This window comes from Squalius cephalus (assembly GCF_949319135.1).
Source record: "Squalius cephalus genome assembly, chromosome: 14".
NCBI classification, from domain to species: Eukaryota; Metazoa; Chordata; class Actinopteri; order Cypriniformes; family Leuciscidae; genus Squalius; species Squalius cephalus.
In genome coordinates this window covers 6290194-6307493 of record NC_137135.1, presented here as the reverse complement: position 1 = coordinate 6307493, position 17300 = coordinate 6290194, and the positions used below count along the sequence as shown (strand labels likewise).

The window sequence follows — 17300 nt, the reverse complement described above, 5'->3', positions numbered from 1 at the left end:
ACGCTTGTTGGTGTGACATTTACACACAGCGCTCGCATTCTCCGTCTTCATTAGTTTACGTTCTGTATAATACGTTATTAGATAGAACTGTTATACATATAAAGTAGACAGTAATGAAAAGTTATTAGCGAATGCCGTGTGGTTGATGTCCAGTGTTGCTGAGCAGAAACACATGATCATGTTTCTCTTGGTTCTCCTCAGTCGTGTTGGATTTTCTCCTCAGTGTAAAGGTTAAGAGGTCCATCTATCACCGTTTTACATGTTCGTAGAGTTCGTTTCTGGAGTAAATATAAAGGCTATAATCTGTGTTCTCACAGTTTTCTTTTTTAAATGGCGGCCAATAAACGAACACTGACGTCACTGTAGTTCCTATAGCGCTGGTTTAGACCGACTCTGAAGTAGGAGTAAATTAGTTCCTCCAAAAGAGTTTTTCGAACTAAAATCGTTCCTAGTTCCTGCGGTGGGAACACGCCAAAATCTGGGAACTTCCGCCAACAGTTCTAGGAACTGTGAAGAGGTTCCTCCGGTGCGAAAGCCCCTAATATGGTTTATTACGCTTGTGTTCAGAGCAAAGAATCCACTTGATGTGTTCTTTTATTGGCTTTAGTTTCAACTGTTAGTGGATGCTACATTCACCCTTACCAAAACACAATATACTGTATAAAGCAAAAACACGTTTCTAGATCCTGAACCTTGAATTTCCTCTCTCAGCAGAGCAAAAAAGACGAAAGCTTGACACTCACTCGTCACCGTCGCACTCCTCTGCAGTTAAGGTTAGTATGGCCTGAGGAGAGCTGTGCACTTCTTTGCTGTTGTCCCTACCTGTCGGAGATCACGTGTTTTCCAAACCTTCCTCGTCACCCATTGGAGTTTGAGAGGAGGCCTCTGGAGCCCAGCCGTTGTAGGAGAGCAGTGGGGGGGGGGATTTTGCATCATATGGACTATTTTTTGGGGAAAAATATTTTTCAGTAGATGTCACATTTTTATGATAAAATTCCAAGGACTTGCCAAAATCTTAAATTCTAGCACATACTCCGTTTTTTTCTCACTTTTACTTGCTAAGAGAATCTTCCCAAGTGCCTCACAAGTTGTTCCTTTTCGTATACCGCACTTTTTTTTTTGTAAGATTGTAAATATAAATATTTATTTTTGTAAATCACCCTCCTCTTTTTGAGATTTTTTTTTTTTTTCCCGATTCATTGCATATTACTTGCTGAGAAAGCAAAACGTAAGAAATATAAATACAGATTTTTTTTATTTTTTTTTTACACTAAACATGGAGATGAGAGAATGTTTCCACTGGAAGAAATCCTGATCAAGTCACACGCCCTTCACGCCTGCGACTCCCGGAGGAGCTGGAATGTTTTCCTTGTTTTTCCTGCGTCACAGATCCGGGATCACCAACGAGAATATGCTCATCTTCACCACTGCTTGCTTTTTTTGTCCATCCTGCTTTTTTTTTTCCCCCGTGCCTGAATCGCTCTCTGCCATGGAAGTGTTTTCAGCAAGAGTGACCAGCGGACGACTCCTTCACCATCCAGAAAATGGCGCGTCACCAGCAACCAGAGAAAGGCAACCAGGAAAAAAGTGTGGGCATGGCCTTCCCAGAGGGATCTGTCTGTCCGTGACCAGGAATCTTGTTGCAATTTTCTATGAGCGATGCCTCATACCAAAGTGTACATGACCACCTTCTATTCCCTTTATTTATGAATCCTAGATGAGTTTAGCTTGTTTAATCATCTTCATGAACTCCCATAGTTAGTTTTCAGAATGTATGCTCTATTTTAGACCAAAGATGCGAGTTAATGCTCAGTTGATGCAGTGCCGTTCTCCGAGCACATGTAGGTTGAGAGAGTGTAGACTAACGTTAGGCTCCCGTAGTCCAGTCTCTTCATCTCTAACCATGTGAAAGTTGTAGTCTTTGAAGGTCTTTATGGGGATGTGTTGAGTGACGGCCAGCCTCCCCCACCCTTTCTGCTGCTGTGTGCCATCCTCTCCAGCTCATCTGTCATCTCCATTCATTCCTACAGGACAATCTCAACGACCTCAAGGACTCTGCTTCAAAGGTTTGGACCTTTTTCAACACTCTACTCTGAATGTGTCTCCACACCTAGTAAACTGCCTAACCAAACCATTCAAACAATCATAATAAATGCATCTTATGCCCAATATTGGCATCTAATCAAATGCGGGTTAAAATCAACTTTGGCGCTGTTAAATCTCTAGCCAATTTGGCGTGTTACTTATTATGTTTACTCACTTCATGTTCACTCACTTATGAATTTCATGTTAGCCTAATCTGCGCAGATTTAACGCAAATACTCAACTCAAGATACTCAAGCACTCAAGATAACTTAAATACAGTGTATTGCGCAGAATCTGCACACATCTGGCTTACTTGAACATTCGTCACTACGCAACAAATAACGGTGCACTTGTTCATTTGATTTTGATTCCTCTTTCTCTTTCTCATCTCCTTGCATTGGAATGGTTTGAAATCGCTTGAATGTGTAAATTGGCGTGACAAAACAGATGAACTTTGACTCTATGATGGTTCAACTTTGCAGTGAATCCGTGAATCACATGCGTGCCGATCCGTCGGTCCTGGTCCGATCAGAACATCAACTACGATCTCTTTAAAACCCCTATTACAAATCTAGTACTCTGTGTTCCCAGATGAACGCCGTAAGCAACCCAAACTCTTAGCCCAACAAGAAATATAGTCACATTTTAATATCCCAAGATCCTGTCACACCCCTAATTACTATTGTACACTAAAATGTACTTTAGTGAAATTAACAATTAATGATTTAATAAACTGTATTAGGAATTAATAAAAGATTTATTCGATTTTTTTTTAGGTTTTATGCATTAATTCGATTACGACCGTTTTTGATAAATCTTGTGTATTAAATACAGAGAATCCAGAAATAAAATGCATAATATAGCACACTATTTAGGGAATAATTATTAAATGTAGGGCTGTCACGATTCCTCGATTACATTTGAGTACTCTAATGCCTGGTTCAGATTACACGATTTTTTTTTTGTCTGTTACGATAGTCACTGTCAGATTACGCGATTTTGACTCCTAAAATCTTGCCGTGTCGTGGACAAGAAACACGTCAGACTACACGTTGCTTTCCGACCAGTCATCGTGTGCCTTCTCACACGCACACATTCACTCGCACATATACACACACACTCTCTCACACACACACACACACACACACACACGCACACACTCTCGCTCACACTAATGCAGTCACTCGCACTCACTCGCGCGCACGCATGAAAAATTAAACATGCTAGTCTTTTTATCGTGGTGTCGTGAAGCATCGCAGACGCGACGTCGGTTGTCGCCCACTATGACACACTATATGAGATGAAACGATCGAATTTTGCGTCCCGACGCCCGTTGTCGTTTACGAATCCCCACGACACCCTACGTCAAATGGATCGTGCCAAAATCGAGCTAAAATCGTGTAATCTGAATCAGGCATAATTTATAAAATCCTCGATTGCAATTTACCTGTGTCGAGTAATCCATAAACTGCATTTTTAGAGTTTTCTAAGGCTGCGCGATTTTATTAAAACCATTTAAAAATCAAACTATAGCATAGTGCTTTTGTGAATTCATAAATATGCCCAGCGTGTAAATATTTATGAGCTTTATTTACATGCGTCTCAGAACTTACACCGTTCATGAACTGTTGTCTTTACATGCGTGGAGCGCGTCTCTGCATATGCTGTGAGTTTGTGTCGCTTGTAACGTTCATCTGGGAATTCAGTGTGCGCCATTTCACCAGATTTGTAACAAATCATTTATAAACCTACACCAACACAGGAGAGAACATCAATATGTTTCTAAATATGCGAACTGTTCATCGCGATTTCAAAATGCGAACTGTTCATCGCGATTTCAAAATAAAAGTTTAAACACTCTTGAGTTTACTCGTTATGATGTCCATATATTCTTGTTAAAAAATGTACGTTGGCTGTAGCATTTCTATCATAAACAAGTGGTTAAATATTAAAGAGTAAGTGGACATTTGAATAAAGTGTTGTTTGGCTGAAGGTTTTGATCTGCTTTAAAGTGTAACAACAATCACCAGGACGCTGGCGCCTCTGCAGGCATTTGTTAAAATACATAATGTACATAATATAAACAGTGTTTGCAGAAACAGAAACCATATGATTACTTGCTATTGCTACTAATTTGAACCAAATATTATTGGCTCATTATTTTATATATATATTTTTTTTTTTTGTCATTTAAAAAGCTCAGGTCTATTTTTATTACCACAAAAAAAAAAATCTGATTAATCGTCAAAACTCTATTACCAAAATAATCGTTAGTGACAGCCCTAATTAAATGGTTATTTTTTTTATTAATTCGGTAATTATTAGTACATTTTTGATTTATTAATTTAATTAAAGCATTAAAATGGAATAAAAATGGAAAACCCAGGATGTGGTGAAAAATGAAGCTGATGTCGTAGGACCTCAGCTGAGATGTGAGTACACGCTGATGCCAGAATCTGCATCTAGGTGGGCAGCTGTTGCCTGGGCGTACCAAACCCGCCTGTGATGCCCAGGAACACAGTCTCTATGTAGGCAGCGTTCCTTCAAACGCTCCTCAGGATGCCCAGAAAGCTTGTGTGGGAAGGCAGCTCACTAGCTTTTGAGATACTCCCAAAAATTCTCAACTTTCTTCACGGTGTATGTCATGAATGCGCCTGTAGATTACAGCACATTGTGTAAGTGTGTCGGTTTTGGTCTTTCTGGTATTTTCTGGTACATTGGTCTTTAAAAATGTCCCTTTTCCCTTCAAAAGATGGCGGAGTTACACTGAAACATGCGTGGCTTCTCCTGCCAGGACATTTTATATTCTGCTAATGTAATTTCAGCCCCACAATATCCCCCATTCTTCCCGTGGCCACGCTCTCCTGGGCTCCTCTCTCAGTCCTCGGGGTCTGATTGGGCTCCGCTCTTCTTTTCCGCCACTCGAGTCTCTTTTGAGCAGCTCCTGTCAACTGGCGGGGAGATAAGTGTTTTTGCAGTTTGGTCACTGAAGAATGTTTGAAAATACGCTGATGGCATCACCTGAAAAAGCAATACAGCTGAATTTTGAGTAGTCTGGTGTTTTTATTTTATCCCATTCTCATTCTCTCTCTGTCTCTCTTGCTCTCTCTCTCTCTCTCTCCCTCTCTCTCTCTCTCTCTCTCTCCTCTCTGTCTCTCTTGCTCTCTCTCTCTCTCTCTCCCTCTCTCTCTCTCTCTCTCTCCCTCTCCTCTCTCTCTCTCTCTCTCTCTCTCTCTCTTTCTCTCTCTCTCTCTCTCTCTCTCTCTCTCTCTCTCTCTCTCTCTCTCTCTCTATTTCTCTCTTTCTCTCTCGCGCCCGCTCTCGCTCTCTCTCACTCTGTATCTCTGTCGCTCTCGCTCTCTCTGTCTCTCTCTATCTGTCTCGCTCTGTCTCTCTCTAGCTCTCTCTCTCTCTATCTGTCTCGCTCTGTCTCTCTCTAGCTCTGTCTCTCTCTAGCTCTGTCTCTCTCTATCTGTCTCGTAGGGCTGTCGCGGTGAAGGATTTTCCCTTGCGGTAATTATGAGTGGCTCATAGCGCGATATGCGGTTTTACCGCATTTATTAATTGATTTATTTGATTTGATTTATTTGTTGCTATATAAATAAGTGTTACGATGTGGTCAGCATGGACAAAAACGAGTACATTTTCAGTAACCAATAAACCGAAACTAAACAGCGTATCTGCGCATTGAAAGACTGTCACTCAGCGCGCAGTTGTTACGGCAACGGACTGTCTTTGAGTGAGTCATTAAACCATTCATTCAACAACACGTTCAAAAACGCTGATTGATTCATTAAAAGATAGTAATGAAACAAGGTTATTTTTTTTTTAACTTTGAGCTCCACTTTTCAAGGCTCCGCTGACCAGCAATGCGTTGCATAGGTAACACTGAGTTTTGTTTCCCGCGACCGCGAGTTCCTCGCGCTGTGGATGCTGACCAGCGCTGTCGCTGATGCCATTCATGGTAAATACCCTTTATTTTAAACGTTAAAAGGATGACAGGACAAATATTACAATTTTCTTCGGACACGGCAACCTTTTCACAAATAGGCTATGACTTGACCTCAAAGACAGACGCAGGTAATCGCACGCGCTCAGTTGATCTCTCTCATTCACTGTCTGTTTAGGCTTAAGTGCGAATCCACGAAGCCTCTGTACAAATCACCATGATAAAACCATGATCACCACGTCTTATTGTCATTATTAACTTATTTAACATTCCATACACATGCACAAAGTTCAAAACAAGAAGGGTATAGCCTTATGAAAAAAGAAAACACGTGAATATCGCGGTTGCTGCGGTTATTTGAATTCCTCTGCGGTTGGCTTGTCAGTAGCGCGGTACTGCGATATTGCGGTTATCGCGACAGCCCTACTGTCTCGCTCTGTCTCTCTCTAGCTCTGTCTCGCTCTCACTCTCTCAATTTTAATTTCAAATGAGCTTTATTGCCATGACTTGTACAGTATTGCCAAAGCATTGGCCATTACATAAGCAATGAACAAAAAATATCAATAGTCAATAAATCAATCAGTAAACAAATGCATGAATACATTTTTATAAACAAGAAAGGGGGAAAAAAGAAGAAAAAAACACACCTTTGTACATTCAGACAAGATAAGAACGATTCTGACTTTAGTTTTGACCAGTGGCTGACTCTCGTAGTTTGTGGCAGGCTGTTACATATTTTGCTGCTGTTGTGATTTAAGCTAGTTTCTCTCTCTCTCTCTCTCTCTCTCTCTCTCTCTCTCTCTCTCGCTCTCTCTCTCTCTCTCTCTCTCTCTCTCTCTCTCTCTCTCTCTCGCTCTGTCTGTCTGTCTATCTGTCTCTCTCTCTCTCTCTCTCTCTCTCTCTCTCTCTCTCTCTCTATAGATATATATATGAATATGAGTCGTGGTATAGCTGTGTTTAGCTGTGTTGGCAGGATCTGTTGTTTTCCTGAAGACGCAGGTTTTATCTTGCAGGAGTCAGTTGTTTCTCGGAGGATATGGTGTCAGCTGTGTGTATGGTCTTGTAATTCAGTTGTCAGTTAAGATTCTGTTGTTGAAGTGCTTTCATACATGTGATTAATTCTGCTGTCGTTCTTTCTCGGGGAGTTTGTGTTATTAATCTGTTGTTGAAACACACTCCAGATTTCCTGACGTACCCGTTTGGAGCGGAGGTATATTTATGATGTTGGAAAAGTAAGTGTCTTCATGTTAGAAGACCATGTAGGGTTGGAATGCAAGTAATCTACAAAACCGCAGTTTCAAGTAAATATATATATATATATATTTGATCACAAATACAGAAAAACAGTTATATTGTGAAATATCTATCTATAAATTACAGGAGCATCTGTCTGTCTGTGTGTGTGTGTGTCTGTTATTCGCATATCTCTCGCACCATTAGTCCGATGGATTTCAAACTTGACAGGTGTCGTGCTACGGGCTCGTGTAAGTGCAGTTTCAAGTTTGACGTTGTTTGGATTAGAAATGCAAAAGATATTGTTAAATATATCGGTAAAAGCAGCACACATTGGCTTTTGCCGCTGGCCACTCCCCCTCTCACACACACACACACTGAAGTGAGCACAGCGCTGGACCAGAGGCCACTCCCCCTCTCACACACACAATAGGTGTGTTGGACATCGGCTGCGGCTGGATGTAACCGATCGGCGAGAGTAGCCGCGTGCAGGCGGGGAGGAGCTGCAAACGGAGACGTGAAGTCGGACACTTTCTGGTTCCCGTGGTGACGCTCACGTGGTGTTTGCATACTTTACCACAGCTGCATGTACTGCTTCATACAGCGTCTGTTTGAACAAGAATAAAGTTCAACATAAGCTACTATCAATGAAGTGGAGTCTACGTGTTTTAATCAGTTTTAATTTGATAAACATGACACAATATAACATCGCAACTACATGAAAAGAGTGTTTACTGTTATAAAAAACTGATTTGTGAGCTTTAGAGGAACTAAAGGTGTTTGAATAAACACGAAACACACGTGATCGTTGTCATGCGGTGAATCCGGCCAATCGTGGAACAGCTGTCTCGTCATCAGCCCTCGTGCAGCCGCTCTTGAGAAGCTGCGCTGGCTGAGTTCTCCGGCTACTCTCGAATCGCTCTCGCGGTACTTTGATGGTATGATGGTATACGTCACAGTCACGTGGTGTCGGCGCTGTATTAAGTCGGACAAAATTTCTAACCGGCATGCACTGCTTCAAGTCAGCCGCCGATCAGTCTGCGCAGAGCTGCATGAAGTCGAACAAGCCTATCAGCTTTTGCCGCTGACCACTCCCCCTCTCTCACACACACACTGGGTGAGCACAGCGCAGGACCAGAGGCCACTCCCCCTCTCACACACACAACTCCCCCTCTCACACACACACACTGAGTGAGCACAGCGCAGGACCAGAGGCCACTCCCCCTCTCACACACACACACTGAGTGAGCACAGCGCAGGACCAGAGGCCACTCCCCCTCTTACACTGGCCACTCCCCCTCTCACACACACACACTGAGTGAGCACAGCGCAGGACCAGAGGCCACTCCCCCTCTCACACACACACTGAGTGAGCACAGCGCAGGACCAGAGGCCACTCCCCCTCTTACACTGGCCACTCCCCCTCTCACACACACACACTGAGTGAGCACAGCGCAGGACCAGAGACCACTCCCCCTCTCTCACACACACACTGGGTGAGCACAGCGCAGGACCAGAGACCACTCCCCCTCTCTCACACACACACTGAGTGAGCACAGCGCAGGACCAGAGGCCACTCCCCCTCTTACACTGGCCACTCCCCCTCTCACACACACACACTGAGTGAGCACAGCGCAGGACCAGAGACCACTCCCCCTCTCTCACACACACACTGAGTGAGCACAGCGCAGGACCAGAGGCCACTCCCCCTCTTACACTGGCCACTCCCCCTCTCACACACACACACTGAGTGAGCACAGCGCAGGACCAGAGACCACTCCCCCTCTCTCACACACACACTGGGTGAGCACAGCGCAGGACCAGAGGCCACTCCCCCTCTTACACTGGCCACTCCCCCTCTCACACACACACACTGAGTGAGCACAGCGCAGGACCAGAGGCCACTCCCCCTCTCACACACACACTGAGTGAGCACAGCGCAGGACCAGAGGCCACTCCCCCTCTCACACACACACACTGGGTGAGCACAGCGCAGGACCAGAGGCCACTCCCCCTCTCACACTGGCCACTCCCCCTCTCACACACACACACTGAGTGAGCACAGCGCAGGACCAGAGGCCACTCCCCCTCTCACACACACACTGAGTGAGCACAGCGCAGGACCAGAGGCCACTCCCCCTCTCACACACACACACTGGGTGAGCACAGCGCAGGACCAGAGGCCACTCCCCCTCTCACACTGGCCACTCCCCCTCTCACACACACACACTGAGTGAGCACAGCGCAGGACCAGAGGCCACTCCCCCTCTCACACACACACACTGAGTGAGCACAGCGCAGGACCAGAGGCCACTCCCCCTCTCACACACACACACTGAGTGAGCACAGCGCAGGACCAGAGGCCACTCCCCCTCTCACACTGGCCACTCCCCCTCTCTCTGAATCTTTAAGTCAGCTGCACTGTACACTTCTGAATATTATATTTTACTCTGGTGCACTTAACGTTATCGCTACTGTGTAATAGTAGCCTATGCTATTCACCAACTAAACATATCCTATTCAATGCGTTCACAGTCTTTCTCACGGTCATCATTTGTGTTAGCCTATTCACAAACTGTTAGCTCAAGCGCAGCCTGGTCTCAATGCTAAGTTATCACTGTGTCATGCGCTGAAGTTAGCCTGTAACTATGTGATGTTGAATATGCTATGTTAAATAGTTGCCCAGGATAGCTCATGTAGGCTATACAGGCTTAAACGAGCTTAACTCGCCTCTCACCGATCATGACGGCAAATCCCCATCTTTCCAGTGTAAGCCATCCTTAGTTTTCATCATTGAAACAACCAAGTTTGCTGTTTGTGTTCTCCTTTGTTGTGCTTAGCGTTGTTTTATCGGTTGTTAACTGGATAGTAGTCAAGTCAAACATAGCCTGATCTCAATGCTAAAACTGGCTCTTAACTATGAACTGATTTTGCACGGGCACTGCACTAGTTATTACAATTTACAATAATGGTTTTCTATGTGAATATATAGTAAACTAGTGATGCACCGATGTGAAAATTGTGGCCGATAACCGATATTAATATTGCTGTTATGGCCGATACCGATATTTACCGATGTCGATATCTCTGTATTGAAAACACATTTTTATGATAATCAAATAAAGAGCTATTTTCCAAAACACATATTTTTATAATATAATGCACGACGACACACATGCATTATATTGCATTGCATATAATGTGTGCTGGTCAACTTGTCTAAAATTAAGAAACCCCTAGAAAAAAAGTAAAAAATAAAAATAAAAAAACAACAACATAGGAACATTGTGTACAATTAAGATAGGCTACTAATTTATTATTCCAATATCCAAATATGATATTTGGCTTCTATTTGTGACGTGCTGTCTTTGCGTTTGAACATTGCACATTTTAAACAGGCATTAGCTGAATAAATGTTAGCCAATAGAAACATATTTATAGAAAACAGTTGACAATGAATAGACAGGAGTCCAATAATAGCATAACGAATCACTTATTCTAAAAATAATATCAAGAATAAGTTAATGAGGGCTGTGTTAACAGTAAAACATCCGTCATTTAACAAATTTTAAAAACGGATGGATAATACAAAATGCTTTCTGACATTTTGACAGAAAAACAAAACAAGCAAGAACAAAATTTAAACTTAGCCCGTCAATTTTCATTTTACAATTATCTTCTCTCTCTCTGTGTGCGCGCGTCCGTGTTTGTGAGAGAGAGAGAGCGCAGCACTGAGACAACGGTACTTTTTAATCTATAAGTAACAAACGCGCTAGTTTTCATACAAAATAAATATGTAACATAATTAGGCACTTTAGTTATTATTAACACAATAACGTAACACATGAAGGCTACGTTTCTCAACACTGAGAATGAATAAATAAACGCCTGTTTCTCCAGACTCGCGCTTATCATTAATCCACAAATCACACGTGCTGTCACTCAAATTCGAACGGGTATCAAATATCAAGCAATATATTAGAATATCTACGAGTCAAAAAACGATCAGTCAAAAAATGCGTCATGAAGAGGAAAAAAACATATAAGTCGCACTGGACTATAAGTCGCATTTATTTAGAAATGTATTTCACAAAAAAAAAAAAAACAGTGTTATGGACGGGACAGTTCTCCGTTACGGACGCGAGCGCTCTGAAAGCGGCACTAAAAGACCGCTTTAAAACTTTCACAGCAACCTCAAACAGAAAGCACAAAGCCTGTCTTTAAATTTTATTTCGTTTTGTATTAATTGCATCTTAATTTTGATCAATGTTTCATCAACCATTGCCTGGATTTAAAAAATAAGAAGTAAATAGAAAATATTTAATCACGTCACAGAGGCCCCAGCGCGTGAACCTGGAGCTTGTCTCATAAATGAACTGAAACTACATATATAGAAAGCTTGAAATGTGTACTTTTAAACAGAACAATTCAAAACGAAAGAAAACAGACTGTTCTCTGCTTATGTCATCTGTATGAAATGTGCATTTCTCTCAGGCGCGTTCACTACTGCGAAGATCGCGAGTCAGCATCTCAACTTCATCTTCAACTTCACACGTCAAATACACAGGAATGACTATCGGCCTGTTCACATCGGCCCTATTTTGACATCGGAACGATACCGATGTGTAAAAAAAATGACCATATCGGCCGATATTATATCGCCGGCCGATATATCGTGCACCACTATAGTTAACTGTAATTTATTCCTGTGATCAAAGCTGTATTTTCAGCATCATTACTCCAGTCTTCAGTGTCACATGATCCTTCAGAAATCATTCTAATATGATGATTTATCAATGTTGTGCTGCTTAATATAATTGTTATAACCTTTGATACTTTTTTCAGGATTCTTTGATGAATAAAAAGTTACAAAAGAACAGCTTTTATTTAAAATAGATTTTTTTTTGTAACAATTTAAACTACAGTTCAAAAGTTTGGGGTCAGTCTTTTTTTTTTTTTTTTAGATTCAGCGAGGTTACTAAACTGATCAAACCTGATAGTAAAGATTTCTGTTGTTAGAAAAGATTTCTGTTTTGAATAAATGCTGTTCTTTTTAACTTCATCAATGAATCCTAAAAAAGTATCACAGGTTTCAAAAAAACAAATATTAAGCAGCACAGCTGTTTCCAACATTGATAAAAACGGAGTATCATATTAGAATGATTTCTGAGGGATCATGTGACTGAAGACTGGAGTAATGATGCCGGAAATTCATCATGTGTGATTAGTGATTGAATAAATGATTAATTGAACTCGACAGAACGGTTGTTTCTCGAGCCAGACATCACTTCTTCGGAAGGTCTTTTCAGAGTCTTCAGGCAGTCTGAGAGGGATCAGGAAACTCGTAAAGATTTAAAGTGAATGCTCAGGTCGTGTGAAGAACAAGCGTAACAAGCGCCTGCAGGACACACACTCTCCCACACACACTTGTCAGCAGAGCATCTTTGGATCGCTTGGAGAGTCTGAAATGGCAATTTTCCAAACACTAACACATGCCACCAACTATTGTTACAAATCAGAGGCTCTTACATGGACCTATACCACACGCTTCATATAAAGTACTTTTTTTATTTTTATTAATATTTTTATTCACTTTTGTTGGCAAGACTTGTTTTCAAGAAATCATCTATTTGAGTAACTTTGTTCTGTATGCCTCAGTTCCAGCTGGAACATGCATATGCTGCTAATGATCGGCGTTACAGTTTGCTATCGTGTTTTTTTAAATTTTGTATTATGTTATAAAGCTCTTTTGAGGAGGAGTTGCGCAGAGCTGGACATGACGTGGGCAGTTCAGTTTCTGTCTCATATGTTTGGCAGCTTGTGTTGTCTTAAGGATAAAATTAGACTATACACTGAAAGCACATCTTCATTCATTTGCACGACGCTCTTCACAGCACGTTTATTTTTAACCTCCACCTGTCAGCAAACTGCAGATCAATTGTCTAGTTTACATTTAAGAATGTTATAGGATATCTTATAACTTTTGACATCAACTTTTGATTATTTTGACGACCAGCGAATCTAATGATTACAACGATTTAACAAATATTTGGACAATTAATTCAATGATTAATAAATGTCTCTTAATCGACTGTTCAGTTTTTTGCCAGTTAAGAGGCTCTATTGGGCATGTACTAATTATAACAAGACAAAGCGATTGTTTTGAAATTCGTTTAATGACTTTGGAAACGATACTTGAGTGTTTTTTAGAAATGTACATCTATACTGTATTAAGGATATAGGATATTTTAAACTTTTTTTTACAACTTTTTTGGTAGGGTTGTGTATTGTCAGTTATTCTGTTGTCAATCATTATGTATTTGTATTAAATGGAGCGCTAGTTTTTATTTCCAGAAGTTTCCAGAAGAACTGCATGTTCTTTAAGAATTAATATTCACTGAGGAAGGGGAAATATGAATTTTCGTTTGTATAAGTGATTCAATTATTTCAGTATATGCATAATAACCTGGCGTGTTCACACTTGTCATGTTTGGTTGGATTAAAACGAGCCCTGGTGCGATTGCTCTGTTAGTGCGGTTCATGTGAATAAGTGTGAACGCTGCCATCTGAACCCTGGTGCCACCAAACAAGCGGACCGAGACTGGTGGAAAGATGAGTCTCACTCCACTTCCAAACGAAATATGAACACAACACGGACCAAAGACATGTAAACAAACCAAAAATGGGATCTTAAGGTGCAGGACCTGATTTTTCTCGTCATAGTCGTGATGTTGCCCATCACAGTTCGGTTCAGGCGTCAGAACCGCGTCTCCTCACAGCAGATCTGTGTTTGTGTGTGTGAGATGAGGGATTCCTGTCGCTGTTTTGACTCATTTACACATTTTATAAGCTCTTCACGAGTTCTCAGCTGGTTAAAATACCATCACATGTAGCTGCGCTCATACAACAAACTCATTTAGGATTATTTATTTCGGATGTTCGGTTCTGCCTCAATATATGTAATAAAACAAACTGAACTACAAGTGTGAACACACCCTAAATGACTTTTTAGTCGACCTCCTATGAAGTTTGCGGAGTCCCCCTGAATGAGGACCTCTGCTCTAGATATCTGCATCAAACATTCAGTCTGGTCAGACTCTGTGTGGGATTTTGATGTTGAGGTTGAAAGAATGACTACAACACAATTAGTTAATCTTGCTTTATCTTGTTCTCTTGTCATTTGATCACTTTTTTTTGTTTTCCAAAAGAATTCCGTTGCTTTGTTTCTCAGAAACGTTCCACCATCTCAAAAGGAAGATTTTTTTTTCCTCAAGTAGCAGTTTTTCCTTTCATCCTTTTGTCCTCTAGCCACTGATTTCGAGACAGTATTGGCATGATGTATGAGTATGTGGTTGTTGTCGGCATGCAAAATCAAAAGATGAACTACTTCCCTCTTTCCTGCAACTGAGCAACCTGATGAAATCACCCCTCTATAACACTTTTCACATGGAGGTTTGACGCTTGTTTCGAGCTGCGCTGATGCGAGGCATGCGAAAGGCTTGCGTCTACGGGTTCAGCAGGAACCTTGAGCTTTTAATAGAGTGCTTGGACTTCCTGTGGGTGTGTCTGATAGGTGTGAAGGCTCATGGGAAGGCTAGCGCAGCTCTAATGGAGCATGCTAATGAAGTGGCAGCAAACCGCTGTGAGTGATGTAGCTCTCTTCCTTTGAGGCGTTAACCCCTCGTTTATCTTCTCATCCAACCCTCAGCACCATCCTAACCACAGCACAGTCCTGTCCAAGAGCAAAGAGAAGGACGACGAGAAGAAAGAGTCTGACAAATCCAGGGACCGCTCCAAAGAGAGGGAGAAGAAAGAAGACCGGAAGGAGAGAAAACGAGTAAGTGCTTCCGTTGGTTAAAAAAAGGGATTTGTGCAGGGAATTTATAAAGCTGTTTTCACTCAACACACGCACGAGTTTGAGTAAACAGCTGATATTGAATGCCTGGTGAAAGGTGAAAAGTCAAACCGACAAGCGTGTGTTTTTATTTTTATTTGCGCTTCTTCATCTAGGACTACGCGAACAGCGACCGCGAGATGAGCCAGGAAGCCAAGCGCCGCAAAGATGAGAATGGAATGAGTGAGTCGATAATGCCTATCTTTTAAATTTGTTTTGCCCGCTGCCGAGAGCAGGAGAGGCGAGCTAGCGAACCGGAAAGCCCATCCCGTGGCGTCCCGACTCCTGTTATCTCTCTCTCTCTCTCTCTCTCTCTTTATACAGACTCCTCCAAACACAGCAAGAGCGCCAGCCCCTCCGAATCGCCTAATGCCAACGACAAGGACAACGGCAAACGCTCCAAGTCCACCAGCAAGGACAAGGGCGATCTGGCCAAACCCGAGAAGACCTCAGGAGGAAAGAAGGTCTGTCACACCTCCACAAACACATCTGTCCCGCGCTAGCGTCCTTTTCCAAGTCCGGCATCACTGTTGCTGTCGCTCGTAGCTGGGGGTATTAATGCACTGAACAAACCCTAGATATTCAACTTGACATGACGAGGGGTGTAACGAGACCCTCATGTCACGATTCGATACAAACTGACCTCACGATACCATATTATTGTGATACTCCAAGACATGATAAGAGGTTAGCAAAAAATAACTGTTGATTAAAATGCTAAATTTGGTTTTATATTGTGTGTGTAAATGAATAGTCTTGGACTTGGTGCTGAAACCCAAAGCACAGGACAATAGAGACACCAGAATAACGATTCTGAAGATAAAATATGAATATGCTTGCACTCTTTCACTGACTAGATGTATTTAAAATAATGTAGGACACTTTTTACTGGTAACATCAGACATTTGGCATTATCAGGACTCACAAATATTCCCCCTTTACATTATATTCAACATTATATATAGTAGTTTAATGTAGCACTGACACTAAAACTTTAATTATTTCTCACACATTCATTTTTATTTTGGCTGAACTATACATAATATATATTGTTGCATTTTTGTATTGCGATACATCGTGACACGATATATTGTTACAGCCCTACTTATGACTTATCCTGCATGTTTGTGCTGCAGACATTAATAGAGCCTAAATTGTGCTAAAAACATTCATTGAGTGACTGAGCCACACCTTGAGAGGAGAATATCATGCTCTGCGTTAGAGATCTGACAGCAGTGTTACAGCCAATTCTAGAGATGATCCATCCGGCTCAGAATCCTAGAGCACGATGGATTCTGATTGGCTGTCAGTGTTTTTATTGTTCAAAAATCAATCTGATGGTGATTCCAACGATATTGTTTCTCTGTGCCGTTGTCGTTATTGTTGTGGACTCTGCTATTCTTTTATATTTAGAATGATTTTTAGAACTATATCATTATCTTTACAATTATCATCCTTGCTGTGAACAGGCTTTAACACTGCTGTCAGATCTCTAACGCAGAGCATTATATTGCATGATATTTCTCATGAAATGATTGAGCATTTAAAGTGGCAGGCAATGAAACTGCAGCACTCGCGTAGTTAAAAATAATGATATTGTTCTTTGTTGTGGACGCTAATTATAGTTATCATTATGGTTATCTTTGTAGTTCTGGTTCTCGGTGTGAATGAGCCTTAAATCTCATCATTGAATTACTGAACAACATTAAACTGGGTCAAGTTAATAACAGGACTCAGTAGTAGCTCAGTTTGCATGAATAGTTTCTTACTTTGTTTAAATCTTTTTTGCTGTTGTTGTTTGAAACATTTAAATTAATTTTCATACATTTTTAATGTACATGTCCGAAAGGGAATGATTGTTTTTAATGACCCTACAATTTCACTTAAACCATCAAAATATGAGGAAAATATATATATATATATATATTTTTTTTTTTCAAATGTATTAAATATTAAGGAAAAAACAAAACACTAAACTTGGTTAAGGAATTTATTTGACACAATTGTTTGGCATAAAAAGGCAAACTACAATAACAGGTTTTATTTTACTATGTGAAAAAAATGCATAGAAATACAAAAAGCTTTACATTGAAAAAGCATACATTGACCACAACATAATCAGTTATTAATATATCATTT

The 17300-nt window shown here is 41.3% G+C and overlaps 1 protein-coding gene across 2 annotated transcripts in view; it reads left to right on the top strand.

Annotated features, from left to right (window-relative positions):
* Positions 1–17300, top strand: part of thoc2 (THO complex 2) — a 99619-nt gene that overhangs the window by 80217 nt on the left and 2102 nt on the right. Inside the window, exons 32-36 of one of the 2 annotated variants that reach the window (XM_079892298.1) lie at positions 715–773; positions 2031–2066; positions 14976–15104; positions 15278–15344; positions 15486–15625. In XM_079892298.1, the coding sequence (XP_079748424.1) occupies positions 715–773; positions 2031–2066; positions 14976–15104; positions 15278–15344; positions 15486–15625 (431 nt within the window). Of the gene's footprint in view, positions 1–711; positions 774–2030; positions 2067–14975; positions 15105–15277; positions 15345–15485; positions 15626–17300 lie in introns of both variants that reach the window. The other variant, XM_079892297.1, reaches the window with a different exon arrangement.